Source organism: Anguilla rostrata, chromosome 7 (genome assembly GCF_018555375.3).
Source record: "Anguilla rostrata isolate EN2019 chromosome 7, ASM1855537v3, whole genome shotgun sequence".
Lineage (NCBI taxonomy): Eukaryota > Metazoa > Chordata > Actinopteri > Anguilliformes > Anguillidae > Anguilla > Anguilla rostrata.
The window spans coordinates 43,742,779-43,756,456 of record NC_057939.1 but is presented as its reverse complement, the minus strand read 5'-3'; the positions used below and the strand labels follow the sequence as shown (position 1 = coordinate 43,756,456).

At 42.0% G+C, this 13,678-nt stretch overlaps 2 protein-coding genes across 3 annotated transcripts in view; both read right to left on the bottom strand.

Annotated features, from left to right (window-relative positions):
* The window catches only part of efcab6 (EF-hand calcium binding domain 6), a 28,915-nt gene extending 28,583 nt beyond the window's left edge, over positions 1–332 (bottom strand). For both annotated transcript variants that reach the window (XM_064344527.1, XM_064344526.1), the window contains exon 1: positions 194–332. The gene's annotated coding sequence lies outside the window, so the exon portion shown is untranslated. The remainder of the gene's footprint in view (positions 1–193) is intronic.
* A 1,755-nt stretch (positions 333–2,087) lies between these two features.
* LOC135259787 (sulfotransferase 4A1-like) lies at positions 2,088–12,120 on the bottom strand. The gene is made up of 7 exons (XM_064344525.1): positions 11,769–12,120; positions 6,495–6,625; positions 5,807–5,887; positions 5,193–5,319; positions 4,900–4,994; positions 4,424–4,562; positions 2,088–3,777 (listed from the first exon to the last, which is right to left on the bottom strand). The coding sequence occupies exons 1-7, from the start codon at positions 11,935–11,937 to the stop codon at positions 3,665–3,667; spliced, it is 855 nt and encodes a 284-aa protein (XP_064200595.1). The 5' UTR covers positions 11,938–12,120; the 3' UTR covers positions 2,088–3,664.
* Positions 12,121–13,678: the final 1,558 nt, after the last annotated feature.

The window sequence follows — 13,678 nt, the reverse complement described above, 5'->3', positions numbered from 1 at the left end:
GAAAAGCAAAAACAACATTTACACACATTTGTTGTTTTGTTTGAATGGCAAAGCTACAATGTTTTAATTAAACATTAGCTGGTAGATTAGTTTATGTAACAATTATAAAATAATCATGATTCGAATATTTTGCAGTGCCTTTCTTGCAAGACACTTAAGGGGTGGTGCGGAAATATTTGGTAACAATACTTACCCTGTCCCCTTCTATAATACAGCAGGAATTTATTAATAATTTCTCGTCTGATCTGTTCCACGGACGTCTCTCTGATTTCCGCGCGCCTGCTGCTCTCCTCGCAACCAGCGAGACGCTCCGTGGTTGCCGCAGAAACGGCCTGGCCGCCTTCAACCATTGCTGACTCCGCCCGGTATTGTCTGTGATTGGCTGAAAGTTTCCACACTGAATTACGACCGACGTTCCTCCAACCACTCCTTTCTGAACCAAACATTCTTCGCTACTTTCTTTCTCAATTAAAACTGTATAAATACGAATAATGATTTTTAAACAAACAAAAATCCCGACAACAGCCTATTGTAGAGGATTTCCATCCTCAAGTATAAGCAGGTGATCTTAATTGTAGCCTATACCTTTTTTCCCATGAATTATCATTTCCTTGGAAAAAGAGCATATATGGCTTTCTGATTCTATGAAGTTTGGTCTTGAAACAAAACTACCTGAAATCATTTAGGTACATTATTTTGTTATTTACTATGAAATATCCTCAGATTTCACAAAATGAGTTCAAATTCAAACTTTTATTAGGGGAATCCCTTGACAACCTGCCAACCCCAATCCCCTCCAATGTTCAAGCCATTATTGCGCCCCTGCCAGTTTGGACTCCAGCTGAGATTGGAGAGGGACCTTTTAAAAGGGCAAACTGGAGAGTGAAGAGAGGGGAGGTACGTGGTATCAAGTGTACATATGGTTTCCTGGGGGCAGCCATTGGTCTCTGGAGGATAATGGGCCGGGTCTAAAGACAAAGATGGGCAGATAGTGGGGGTATGTGTGTAGAGAGGTAGTTGTTAATTCTGCTGTTTAACTGTGTGCTGAGTCCTGCATTCCAGTCTGTGAAATGGGGTATCCTGCCTGTAAACTGGGGTACCCAGCTGTGCTTGCCTTGGTTGTCTTCCACATATATATGGGTGGGGTTACAGTACCTGCTCTGTTCAAAGCCAGCGCACCCAAACATGCTTGTTATGGGGGAGAAGTCGCAACTCTGGACCTCTTGATGGGGTCTTGTTGACGGGAAAAGTGAAACTGTTGCAGGAAAGTGCATTCCTTTTTAACAAGAAAAAAAAACTTGTAATGTTTTGCATACTGTTTTACATTGAGGTTTGTGTGTCTATCTTGTGTTGAGGAGAAAGCATCTACTTTCTGGCCAGGGTCAAGGAGGGCAAAAGAGTGGCGAAAGCCAACATGGGTGTTCGGGTTTATAGCGGGGAGTACTCTCGCGTGCCTATTACAATTATGCCTGTGGCGGTGTCATATTACATGAGCTTAGGGATATTTGGTGTGAGCTAGAATTCAACTTTGCTGTGATGTGCTCACACGTGGCAAGAGTTCTCTTTAAAACTCCGGTTTAACCCGATGTGGAGTCCGGTCAGTGTACCGATTTTAGTGTGCTGATATTTTTTAGAACTTGTGGTTTGAGGTGCATTATTCTTAACTTCAACACTGGAACAAACCAGTAAAAAGGCAGTGGCTGCTGTGAATGTTTTGTAGTATTAGGAATCCAGTGCCAACTCCTACATTCCACAATAGACACAATCTAGGTTTATTACAATATTTTATGCCAGTCATCTGGAATCATCCTTGCACCCTACTATGTTTAGGTTTTGATAGGAGAATCTGGTATTAATGTGTCGTCTATATTCTGAAATTGTTCTATTGTTTTGTATTATCAGTAGGCTATTATTCTTATAATCAACTGTTCTATCAATGACACTTTTCCAAGTAAGCCTGCAGTTACATGTTGTCTGGTTCTCTCTGGTATGTAATGTTGGGTGAGAGGATAGGCAAGTATGAGAACTGAGACTTGCCAGTATAACCCAATCAGATTTTTGTCCATTGAACCACACACCAATCTCTGTGCACCAGCGCTGAGGAAACATCTTTATTTGAAAATCAGCAAGCAAAAGAATCTGTTTAATGAACCAAGGACAATATAAAAATAGGACTTAAACTCCAGTGTTCTTGTGGAAGAGACAGCAGGGGTACACATCGAGCTCTGATATGTTTCAGAATGTTACACCAATCTGCTCATGTTTACGTATATGCATGGGCAATTCACTTGCATTTTTTTTTTACACAAAACCCATAAGTACAACGGAAGCTTCGTCAAAATGAACACTGTATGTTCTGTATAAATGCCCCTCGGCAGTATGACGTGAGAATCACCTGGCATTCCCCACGCTAGTGGGGGTTATGCATAGAAAGATGGGGGGGGGGGGGGGGTGGTTGTCAGTAGGACTGATTTTAAAAATGGTCCGATAAGCACAGACCGCGATAAAAGGCGAAGTTTAAGCAGACGCAGTGATAGCAAATGTCTGTAAAATTCTAGAGCCACAATGTCTAAAGCATGCACAGACAGTGCATTCAACATCACCAGGAATGGCTGAAGCAATGGGGGGCTATATATGGGACTTTTCCCTGAAAAGGTGTATTAAAACTTTAGAACTGTTATTAAATCTCTAACTCGCTAAAAGTGAATGCTCCTGTTAATTTGAAGGTACAGGTGAGCATACCTGAGGAAAGGTGGTACAGGGCCATGTAAATCTGTCAGTAGCAGTAACTATGTGTGGTCAGTAGCTGGTCGTGGTAGGAAAAAGCAGACCAGACCTTCCTGTGCAGAACTGACCAACCCTGAGCAGTTTATCCTCTACTGGCACGTTATGTTCTCATAAGGTTTGCCTGACGTTGCTGCAACATTTTCTCTGAGAATCTGTGTGTGCTAGATCTGTACATCACATGGAACATCAACCTCAAATACTCATTCAGAGTCATGGGAGGTGGCTTTACACAAAATACTGTAGTGTACACACTGTACGTACATACAAAGCAAGGATAATAGTAATCCATCAAGCAATAAGAGCGATATCCACCATCCAGAGAGATCTGTGTCACCATGATTGAAGCCTCATTGTACAGGCACAGATTCAATAGACACCAGATACTCAGCTACTGTGTTCCGTCCTCGCTGCTTCTGACCTACAGTAGATTCTGGTTGATAACAGGGGTTTCTAGTGCTGTCATTGGGCATGCTCGATGAGGGGCTCCTGGCCGGCAGGTGATGTCATGCCCTTTCCGATCTCATCCCGGCCCATAGTACTCAACCAGGACACACCTGTTAATGAATTGTAAAAGATGCCTAAAATTGGTTCAACGACAGCATGTCAGGATGTTCAGCTTTACAAATGTTAGGAACACAGAGCTGAGTATCTGGTGGGATTTTAAAATCTGTGGTGTGGGACTGGAGCCAGGGATGGGAGGGACTCATACTGGGAAGAGTTGGGGTGGAGTCTGTAGGATTAGGGGTGGAGTCTGCAAGGTTGGGGAGGAGCTTGCAAGGTAAGGGGTGGGGTCCGCAGGGTAAGGGGTGGAGTTTGCAGGGTTGGGGTGGAGTCTGCAGGATAAGGGGCAGAGTCTGCAGGGTTAGGGTCAGGGTCTTTAAAGACCAAAGTCAAAGCTAAGATCAGACTCTCCCATTTTTTCCTGGTACACTGCATCAAACTTGTCGTTCATGGAAACAGTGAAGATGTCTTTCCACAGCCCCACACGCCCTGGTGAAGGAGGAGAAAGAGAGAAACGTTTCATTTGAGCTGTAGCATGAGGACAAAACAAATGTTGAAAGGTGATTCTTTAGACAAAAACCAGCAAAATGGCAAAAATACTTCTACTTCTTGTTCTGATTCTCTTAACTGTGGTATCGGTTTTCTCTGACCCTTTCCTGAAATTGAGTGTTGCTCTACTCACCTTCCTGAGAAACTATGGGACCTGCATTAAAGTTCCTACTGAGAGTGCTCACTGCACCAGCACCAGTGTGGTCATGAGTCAGTGCACTAAAGACAAAAAAGGGGCAAAGAAAAATAACAAAAACCATAGTAAAACCACACAGAAAATGAAACACGGAAAAGAAAGTACACAGGAGTGACTAGCAACATTTGAACTTTAAAGGCACACAGCAAACATTGTAAAACAAACAATGAAACAAAAACTGTGAAACAAAAAAAATGTTTGAATTAATTGAATTCTCACTCGATTTTTTTTGGGCCTTGTGCAACTCTGACCTTTAATTCTCCATGTCAGCCGTAACTATACCTATTAACCAAAAGGTGGCAGCAGAGGGAGAAAAGCAAGGTTGGTTCTTAAACAGAGCTCATAAGAGTGACACGGTCCTTCACTGAACTGACTGACGTGAGCTCATACCCCTGCAGGCAGACAGAGCATCGGAGCCACAGCACTGCTCGATCAGCTGGTGACAGCTCTCCACCAGGCTCTCCTGCTGCACCTTATCACAGGCCACGCCCAGGAAGCGCGCCAGACGTCCCACCAGCGTGTCCAGGTCCTGTGGGGGAGTGGGAGGACGCACACGCACGTGAACACACACATTACATTACAGACATTTAGCAGACGCTATTATCCAGAGTCACTTTACACAGCTGCAGCATTTTTCCATATCGATTTATACTATTCGCTGAAGCTATTCAGGTAAAGTACGATGCTCAAGAGTAGGCTGCAATGGCAGTGTCTTACCTGGGATTCAAACCAACAACATTCTGGTCACAAGCTCAGTTCCCTGACCACTAAAATACTCATCCACTAACTCACTCACTTGTAGAACAGAGGAGGTGAGGATTTAGAAACTGGGGTAATGCAGACACATGCTCCATTTGCTTTAGTACCTTAAACATGTCTTCGTGTTTCAAGAAGAGAACATTGGAGTCCATGCGATGTTCCCAGAATTCCTGAACATGCTCGAACCAGGAGCCATACCCCACTGCAGGGAAGATCACACAGAGGTAAGCGAGTTCAGAGTCCTCTGTAGCACCCATCCCTGCATACTCAACAATAACTCCACAGGTACTTTGCCAAATTTCTCTGTGAAGTGCAACACCTGTTTGAAGTGTTTGTCTGTTCCACAGTAATGTGCCTGCAGCCTGGAGAGCCCAGGTGAAGGCAGGAGGAGCAGACTCACGTTTTTCATTCATGAACCTGCGGCAGAACTCCTGGAAGGTGCCCCTGTAGCTCATGGTCCTGAGGGAGCGGTGGAACTGGTAGTAGGACACCACCAGGTCTTTGGGGTTCCTGGCCATGTAGATCACCTGTGGAACACACAGGTCAGCATGTGGGCTCTTTAACCCATTGAGTGTGGCCTCATTAAGACAGTGTGTGTTATTATTATTATTATTATTATTATTATTATTCATAATAAACCTTTATTTAACCAGGTTAGTCCCGTTGAGATTCAAAAATCTTTTTTTCAAGGGAGACCTGGCCAAGAAGGCAGCAGCACAAAAAGTTACAGACAATATAAAACCATAAACATAAAAACATATATCCAAAGCAAAATGTGTGAAAGAGCATAACAGAGGAATAAGAGAGCAATACAAAAGCAGAAACACAGAGTAAGTGCAGTCAAAAGCTAGATAACAGCTTATTCAAAGCAATGACAATTTCCGAGTGACTTTGTGTCCATAGCCATAAGTGTGTGGCCTCATTAAGCCAATGTGTTGCCTGGTTAACCCAGTGGGTGTGACCTCATTAACCCAGTAAATTATGGCCTTGTTGACCCCGTGCGTGCCGGCTCACCTTGCCCTCTCCATTGTGCATGGCGGAAGGGAGGAAGCGGTAGGGCAGGTGACTCTTTATCAGGCGCGGTGACGTCAGCTCCTGCAAGGACAGGGCATGTTAACAATCTTGCCAGGAAGCTGAGGTCAAAGTTGGGCTATCTGTACATAAACAAAACATCTTTATTTTGCAGAAAGAGAGCAATTGAGGCAGTCTTTTTCTCTGTTTCAAACTATGTCATTTATATTCATGCAGCCACTACCACCCATAAACGTATAGATGCTATATACCACTCTGCTCTAAGATTCATTACAGATGAGAAATATAGCACACATAATTTATAGCACACATCAATCTTTATGAAAAGATTGGGTGGCTCCCTCAGTTTGTGAGACGAGATCAGGATTGGTATGTTTTTTTTCCAGAAAATTCTGATTAGCTCATTAAAGCTCAATAAAGAGAGTCTGAGGAAGAAACAGTGAGTTTGGGTTGCCTTTTGAAGGGACCCCACATTTCTGTAGATGGTTCTTCTTTTCTCCCATTTTGACCAGTGATGTCAGTCATTGCCTCTTTCCGTCAGTTGCCCACAGCTGAATGCGCACAGTCACTGGGACAGAGCACCCCTCATGCACCGCTGAACTGTGGCATGTCTGGCTCTTGATTGGCTGCGAGGGTGGAATTGGAAGGTTGTGAGCATGCAGGATGGTACCTGGATGATGTCCAGGCCCGGTTGGGGATACTCCAGAACTGGCAGCTGCTCGTCGATGTTCATCAGCCCTATCTCATCCAGGTCTGCCCCCTGACTCACCAGATACACCAGCTCCTGCAACAGACTGGTCCCTGAGAAGAGGGGAGGGAAGGGGGAGAGGGGGAGAGAAAGTGAGAGGGAGAGGGAAGGAGCAGGTTTGTGCAGAATAATAGTCAGTCAGGCAGCATGTTGTTATGGAGTATAAACAGTAATTACAGACTGCATATCAACCAGTAACTCAGTGCTGCTTCCAGCCAATCACAGGCTATTTCCCTTTGATATTTTTTGTCAATAAAGGCAGTAGGTAAGGGTAGGACAGGTGTGAGTGCAGGACAGGCATGATGTAGGACAGTGTTGAAGTATGCTTCTCCTATATACTTTTAATGTTTTTAAATTTCTGCTTATTAAAGATCAAGAATATAGTTAAATGTATATGATTATGTGAAGATCGATGAAGAACAGCAGGTGTTCTGTGTTACGTCTAAGAATTTGTAACTAAGGAAAGACAGTGGCCTCTTTGTACACTGATGCATACGACCTAGAGAATCTTTGAACCCCAGTTGCAGGAGGAAAATTGTAAACATTTACTTATTGGAATTTTGTAAGTAGCTTATGTTGGGGAACAGCCTTGGGCAGAAGACCTCTGAGTTGCAAGAGAAGAGAAAGGACACACCGACTTACAAAGAACTGTTTTGCTATATCTAGAAATTGTACAGATTATATTCTATTAAAATGAATACATGCAAATCAAATTAATAACAGCAATAGTAATAAAATAAACATATTCTGTTAGAAAATGCTGGTGTGATTGTATATGCGTTAAATATTTCATTTGGATCACAGCATGTATTGAATGCATTTAAAGTGCATGTACTTTGGAACCGGAAGACTAAACAATTGTCAATCATGAGAACAAATACTTGTTATTCAAGTCACGGATATACATACCTCTGTAAGTGTGTGTGGTGAAATATCTGTCATTCATTTAAATGTAAAATTATATAATAGTTATTGTTAAACTAGCTGGTGAAACATAAGTGTGACCTAGGCTGGGATTGGTTGTTTTAGAGGGAAGATACATCATGGTAGAAGGAGATCTGATTGTATAAAAAAGGATGTAAACGTAATTTGGAGAGCTCTCTGTGTGTCTTTATGGTACTGGAGACCTCTCATAGGCCTATGTAAAATAAACAGATTATTAGAAGAAAATAAAAGATTATTAGAAGAAATCATAGTTTCTAGTCTTTCGTCTTACATCGCCGACTCACCCACCGAACCTAAGAGGAGGTTCTCCTCCACAACAGGTAAGAGTGTAGGTCAGGTGTGAGTGTACGATAGGTGTGTAGGATAGGTGTGAATGTTGGACAGGTGTGTGTAGGATAGGTGTGTTGGATAGGTGTGAGGGTAGGATAGGTGTGAATGTAAAACCAATTGGCTGAATGGCCCTGGGGTAATTACTGTAAAAAAAACAGACTTTACTGCAGCCCTCCCTGCCCTAATGCAAACAAACCCATTTCTAAAATAGCCTAACTTCATTTCTTAACATTCTGAGAATGGTGATTGGGTGCTTCACATGTATACATTTCAGCAGACCCCTTCCTACCCAATGTTTCAGGTCTGTGTCCAACAGAACCAGAGGAATAAGGGGATCCTGATTGATAGAGGCCTGGTCAAGGGGCAAAGATAAGCATTGTGAAACGGGCGCATGACTCCGAGGTCAGAGTGTTGGTGAGAAGGAAAAATACAGGAAGCCAATATCTGATGATGACAGAAATGCATAAAAGTCCATCTCACAGGAAGTTATGTTGAGACTCACTCCACATACTGTGTGAAGTTGTCATGTTTCTGTTGTTCCTTCAGTTTTGTATTTCTGTTCGATCCCTCATTGGTTTCCCCTGTGTTAATTGTGTTATTGTTTTCAATTATTTAATCATTGTTTCTGTTCATCCCTTCCCTCTCTTGTTTGATTATGTATTGAGTTCACCTGTGTCTGGTTTATTTAAGTTCTGTGTTTCCCTGACTCGGGTGCTGGTCCCTTGTGTTTCTGTGTGTATTGCTGCCTGTGTGTGTTCTGCCCTGGCATTTTGGTTCCCGCATTGTATGTTCCTGTGGCTTCGAGTATTTCAAGGATTCCGAGCTTGTTTATAACGTTTTCAAAGTATTTTGAGTTCCACAGCATGTTTTCTTGTTTCTTGAGTTCCTCGTGTTTTCTGTTCTTAAGAATTTATGTGAGTTTGTGATTTTGCCCCTCGTGGCCTTTTGTTTGTTCCCTGTTCGTTTATAGAAGTAAAGCCTTTGTTTGAATTTTCCTTTTGACGCCTCCTGGGTTTTTTCCCCACTCTGCATCTGGGTCCATTCTCCCGAAATTCTGACAGAAGTAGACTCTCCTGCTTGATCTTGCGTAAAATAAAGAACGTTCATTTAAACACAGCAGCGTCTTGTGTCCAGACAGTAAACACAGCAGCATGTTGTGCTTGACACAGCAGCGTCTTGTGTCCAGAAGAGATAGTGCTTGCTCACTGAAAATTTCCACGACAACCATCTCACAGGATCAGAGCAGGGAGAGGGAAAGAAAGCACAGCTCCTTCTTTAAATAGCCCTAGTGTATTAGCCCTATGTTTCATAATAGTTCAACTATAATATTTCATAAGCAATATTATTCAGCCACCTTGCCGAGAATTTGCTCATTTTATTTAATGACTTATAGACAGTACTTTGGCATTTTTGCATGCTGAAAACATGTTTTTGTTCAGACAGGTTTCGCAGCAACATACTCAACTACTGATTAACCAATGTGCATATAACGTGCAGCAGGGCATATGATACGTAGATGATATAGGTTGCATCTTGTTGTGGCGTAACTGGGGCTCACACTCACACCGATGGGCCAATGGGATAGACTAGCCCTTCCGGGGGAAGTGGGGGACACATAAACCACGATGGGTCTAGTGTTCCCGAGAGAGGGAAGGGGAATTATAGACTTGATGGAAGCTGAAGAGTGAACTGGAATGCTTTGTAGCGGTTCAGTGGTAAACAGGTACATACATGTCATAAATACAGTACTGCGCAAAAGTCTTAGGCACCCTAGATTTTTAAATATAACATATAGTATATATTTGGTCTTAGATGTTTATTTTTTTTCTTCATTAGTGTGTCAGTAGAAAAGAGCAAATTTGAGATTTCCAAACATGAATTTTCCAAAAAATGAAACTGGCAGTTTCTGAACAGAGGAAAAATAAATAACATCTCTGGTTTTGAATCACACCAGCCAAGGGAAAACACGCGGTCCCTTCCCCTCCAGCTACAAACCCTCATTGGTCTAGCTGTGAGGTGTTTACACTCTCTTTAGCTGAATAAAGCAAATCTGATTGACTACAGCCCTGCCTCATGGACAGTATGATTCTTTGTGAGAAACTATAACATCCACGACACCAAAATGCATCAGTTTCATTTTGCACCATTAAAGGGCTTATTTTGCAGCCGTGTGATCCAGACCTTTTCCTTTTGCGATCTTATATTGTCCTGTATCTGAAAAGCACCGGATTGGCCTTTTGATTGGCACATGTGCAGTGAGCACCTTTTTGAAAATGTAGGGTTCCATCATGTCAGAGAGCATAAAACCTCACCAAAAATTGAACAACTTTGCTCTGAGGATAAAGACACTTCAGCCAGATGCACTGAGGTACCCGCTCAACTCAACTAGACTCTATTTGACTTTTTTGGTTTTCCATTGAGCAAAAGTTGTGGATAATACCTGGTACCCGGTACGTTTTTTTGGTATCACCTCCATCGAGGTTCCAAGCAGGCTGAGGCGATACCACAAGGTGACGTGAAAACACTGCATGTCACGTTGAAGATGACGTCATGGCAGTTTTTAATGCGGCATCGCTATGATGACCAGCTTCATTTACGGGGGTACTATCTGCAGTGTAAAACGAAGTACCTGGTACCAAAAGTGAGTAGAGTCGAGTAGAGTCGAGTCGAGTTGAACCGGTACCATGCGGTGGAAAAGCGGCTTAAGTGTGGTGTGCATGGTTGGAACTGAATGTACACAGTGTGAAGAGTGTGAATGTCTTGGGGACTGGCATTGGTGATTGGAATGTGTGTGTGTGTTTGTGTGTGTGTGTGTGTGTGTGTGCGTGTGCGTGTGCGTGTGTGTGTGTGAGTGGTGTGGACTGGATGGGTGTGTCTAATCCTGTTAAAGTATTAAAACATATGCGGCTACGTGTGTAATGTGGGTGTAGGGAGTTAGGCTGTGCAGTAACCAATCAATCTACAGATTATTTGACTTTGTGAGTGAAGGTCACCATAGTTTGACTGTGCTGTGGTCATTCAAGTGCATGTAGAAAAAAAAATTACTGTAGCTTCTGATTTAGCAATAATCAGTTGCCTGTAGTCAACTGTTATAATTTTCTTATGCTGTAACTAAGTGGTTTTGCAACCTATCACGCTATGAATGCTGGATTATTTCCCTCAAATAAAAGTTTCTCATATCTCAAGAACTTGGGTTAAAGGAATCGTTCAAATTCTGACCTTAGTTGGCTTGATTTTTCTAGTGTGATTAAGGAGGAAAGCATTCAGCATAAAGCACTATATGGAAATAAAAAGGAAGCTACTGAACCCCATGTGAGCCACTGAGTCTGTGACTCACTATTCCGTTGAAAAAGCAGCACCACGATTGAAAGGCCCATCGTGATGCAAGAGCAAATCATTGAAATGAGAAAACTTGCAATGCCAGTAAAATTATTTCGATATATCTATTTATATTTTGTCACCAAAACGATAGTTTACAACTGCAAACAATGTTGTGTACTGCATTTGCATTGCTTTACATAATCTCAGTTTTTGGAACAGCTGACGATTAGGCTTTCTGGTTGTAGATTAATTGCATTCATATTTAATAATTGCAATGAAATAGCGATAGCATTATGAACATATGCAAACGTCGGCATGTACGACAAACGCACGTTGCGGTTGCTGTAGGCTACCAAACGGCAGGTAGCCTATTCAAATGAAGGAAGACGGAGAACCACATATTTTCCATCTTATGTAAAATACAGAACGGTATATTCCCTATATGTAATAACTGAACATGAATTATTTCCCCCCGTCAGGAGCTCATGCATAGGCTACGTTCCGTACTATTTACAATACATCACCCCCACACGGACGCCGCTTCCAAGCTCATCGCATTGTTCCCATTGTAAATGTACAGCATCAATCAAGAGCCTTTACCTGACTTGGGATAGGTGACTATCCATATGTCACTACTTCTAAGCGAGAAGTTGGAAATTTCCTCCATCTTCCCTCGGCAGAAGGGAGGCAGCCTTACTCCGTTATATTCGAAGTATTTGCTCTCAAACTCTATCGGAGTGCTGGGCGTCTCTGGTTCGCTCTCGGCCATTGTGTAGTTTTTGTCAATCGAAAGTGTTCAATATATTGTTAATTGGGGGAATCTTTCTCCAAAATCAACCTTGAGAATGTAAGACGATGGCTTGCTGGTTTGTAAAACAGCGCCCTTATCCAATCAGATCTCGGCAAAGTGATGTAATGGTATTCTGTCGTTGATGCTGGAGATGATGCTGTTGCCGTCTCTCCCCACAACCAACGCTGTACCACGGGCTGCCGCGGTACCTGTTCTTTCCGTGGGCGCGTGCGCGTCCCTTGTGTTTTTCATAACAGGAAAATATTCTTGACATTCGGTCAGTCAATAAATAACACAACCCTAGCTACTTACACTGGCAACACATCATTGCATTATTTTAATGAATCCAATGCGTTCCAGTGCATGTTTACAAAAGATGAATATGAGAGATCGAGTCTGTTAACTTGGGCAAAGACTGAGTTGGCCTGCAACGTTGCTTTGTTAATGGTTTGACAATTATTTATATGACATATGGAAATAAGAATTATTTATTTAGATAGGGATTGATACATAAACATAGAGTAGCCTTGTTTAACAAATAATCTGATGTCTGTAGCCAATCATATCAACTATAGCACAAGCTAATTTGTAATGTTTCTTAGATCTACTGATCAGTAAGCTCGTTAGTTCTTAAAATATAAGCTATTGCTGGTTCTGCTCTATCATAGCTTAGTCGTGTTTTAAAACAAAGTCCATGGCCAAAAGTGTGTGTCACGGCTGTAGGCTACGGCTGTAATTGATTGCAGTACATTAACAGTAGGATTTCAACAGTATTAACCAGTTATTTTTAAATACAGCGTTTACTGTTAATACAAAAGAAAATCTGTAAAATTGCACTCTATTGACCGTTTTTAACAGAACTATAATGTATTCCTAAAATACAGCACGGTATCATGCAGTATTTTTTGTATTTTTTGCATTTTGGGAAGAGCAATTCCACGTGGACTGCACATGTGAAGCTGGATCCTTTCTTTTCTTAATCCATCCCCATCTTACTAATTATTTGGTGAGTAGTAATTTTATTTAATTAATAAATCGGTGCTATCAGTGGTGTTTCCAGTTGGTTTGCATTACTGAATATGTGCACATCGTGATAGAAGGATTCAGCAGCTATTCTAATCTCCTTTGTTATAGGAATTGTGGGAGAAACTAACTTCAGCCTGGGCCAGATGGACTGAGTGTTCCCTCCACACTGTTGATGCTTCCTCAAAAATAACAAACACAATTAGATGCAATTAGGTTTATTGTAAGCAACTCAAAGTAACATACAAGAAACCGAGGCTGGTCTGCGCGAAGCAGCTCGGAACACAACTCTAAATACATTCTTCCTTTATACTGTTTTCTAGCTCCACGTGTTGTGGAGCTTAAAATCAAACCCCTCCTAACTGGCTTGTCCCACTCTTACAACTGCGTAGATTTTCCACCAATATTTCCAAGCCTCCATCCATTAATAAAAAAATTAATGGTTAAATGTTCTAATTCTTGCCAAACAGTTACGTATTCTGTCCTGATCTAACCCATCCTCCATCTGCATGGCATTATGCCCTACACATAACATATACTGGTAATACAATATACTACAGTAGTTTAAGTGAGGACTAAAGTATACAGCGGTGATAGATAGACTCCTCTCAACCTTCCTTCCACATTTCTCCTTCCACATTTTCAAATCTTCTAACAAAGACGTCTTCACTAACAACCTTGACCATCTATCACTTCA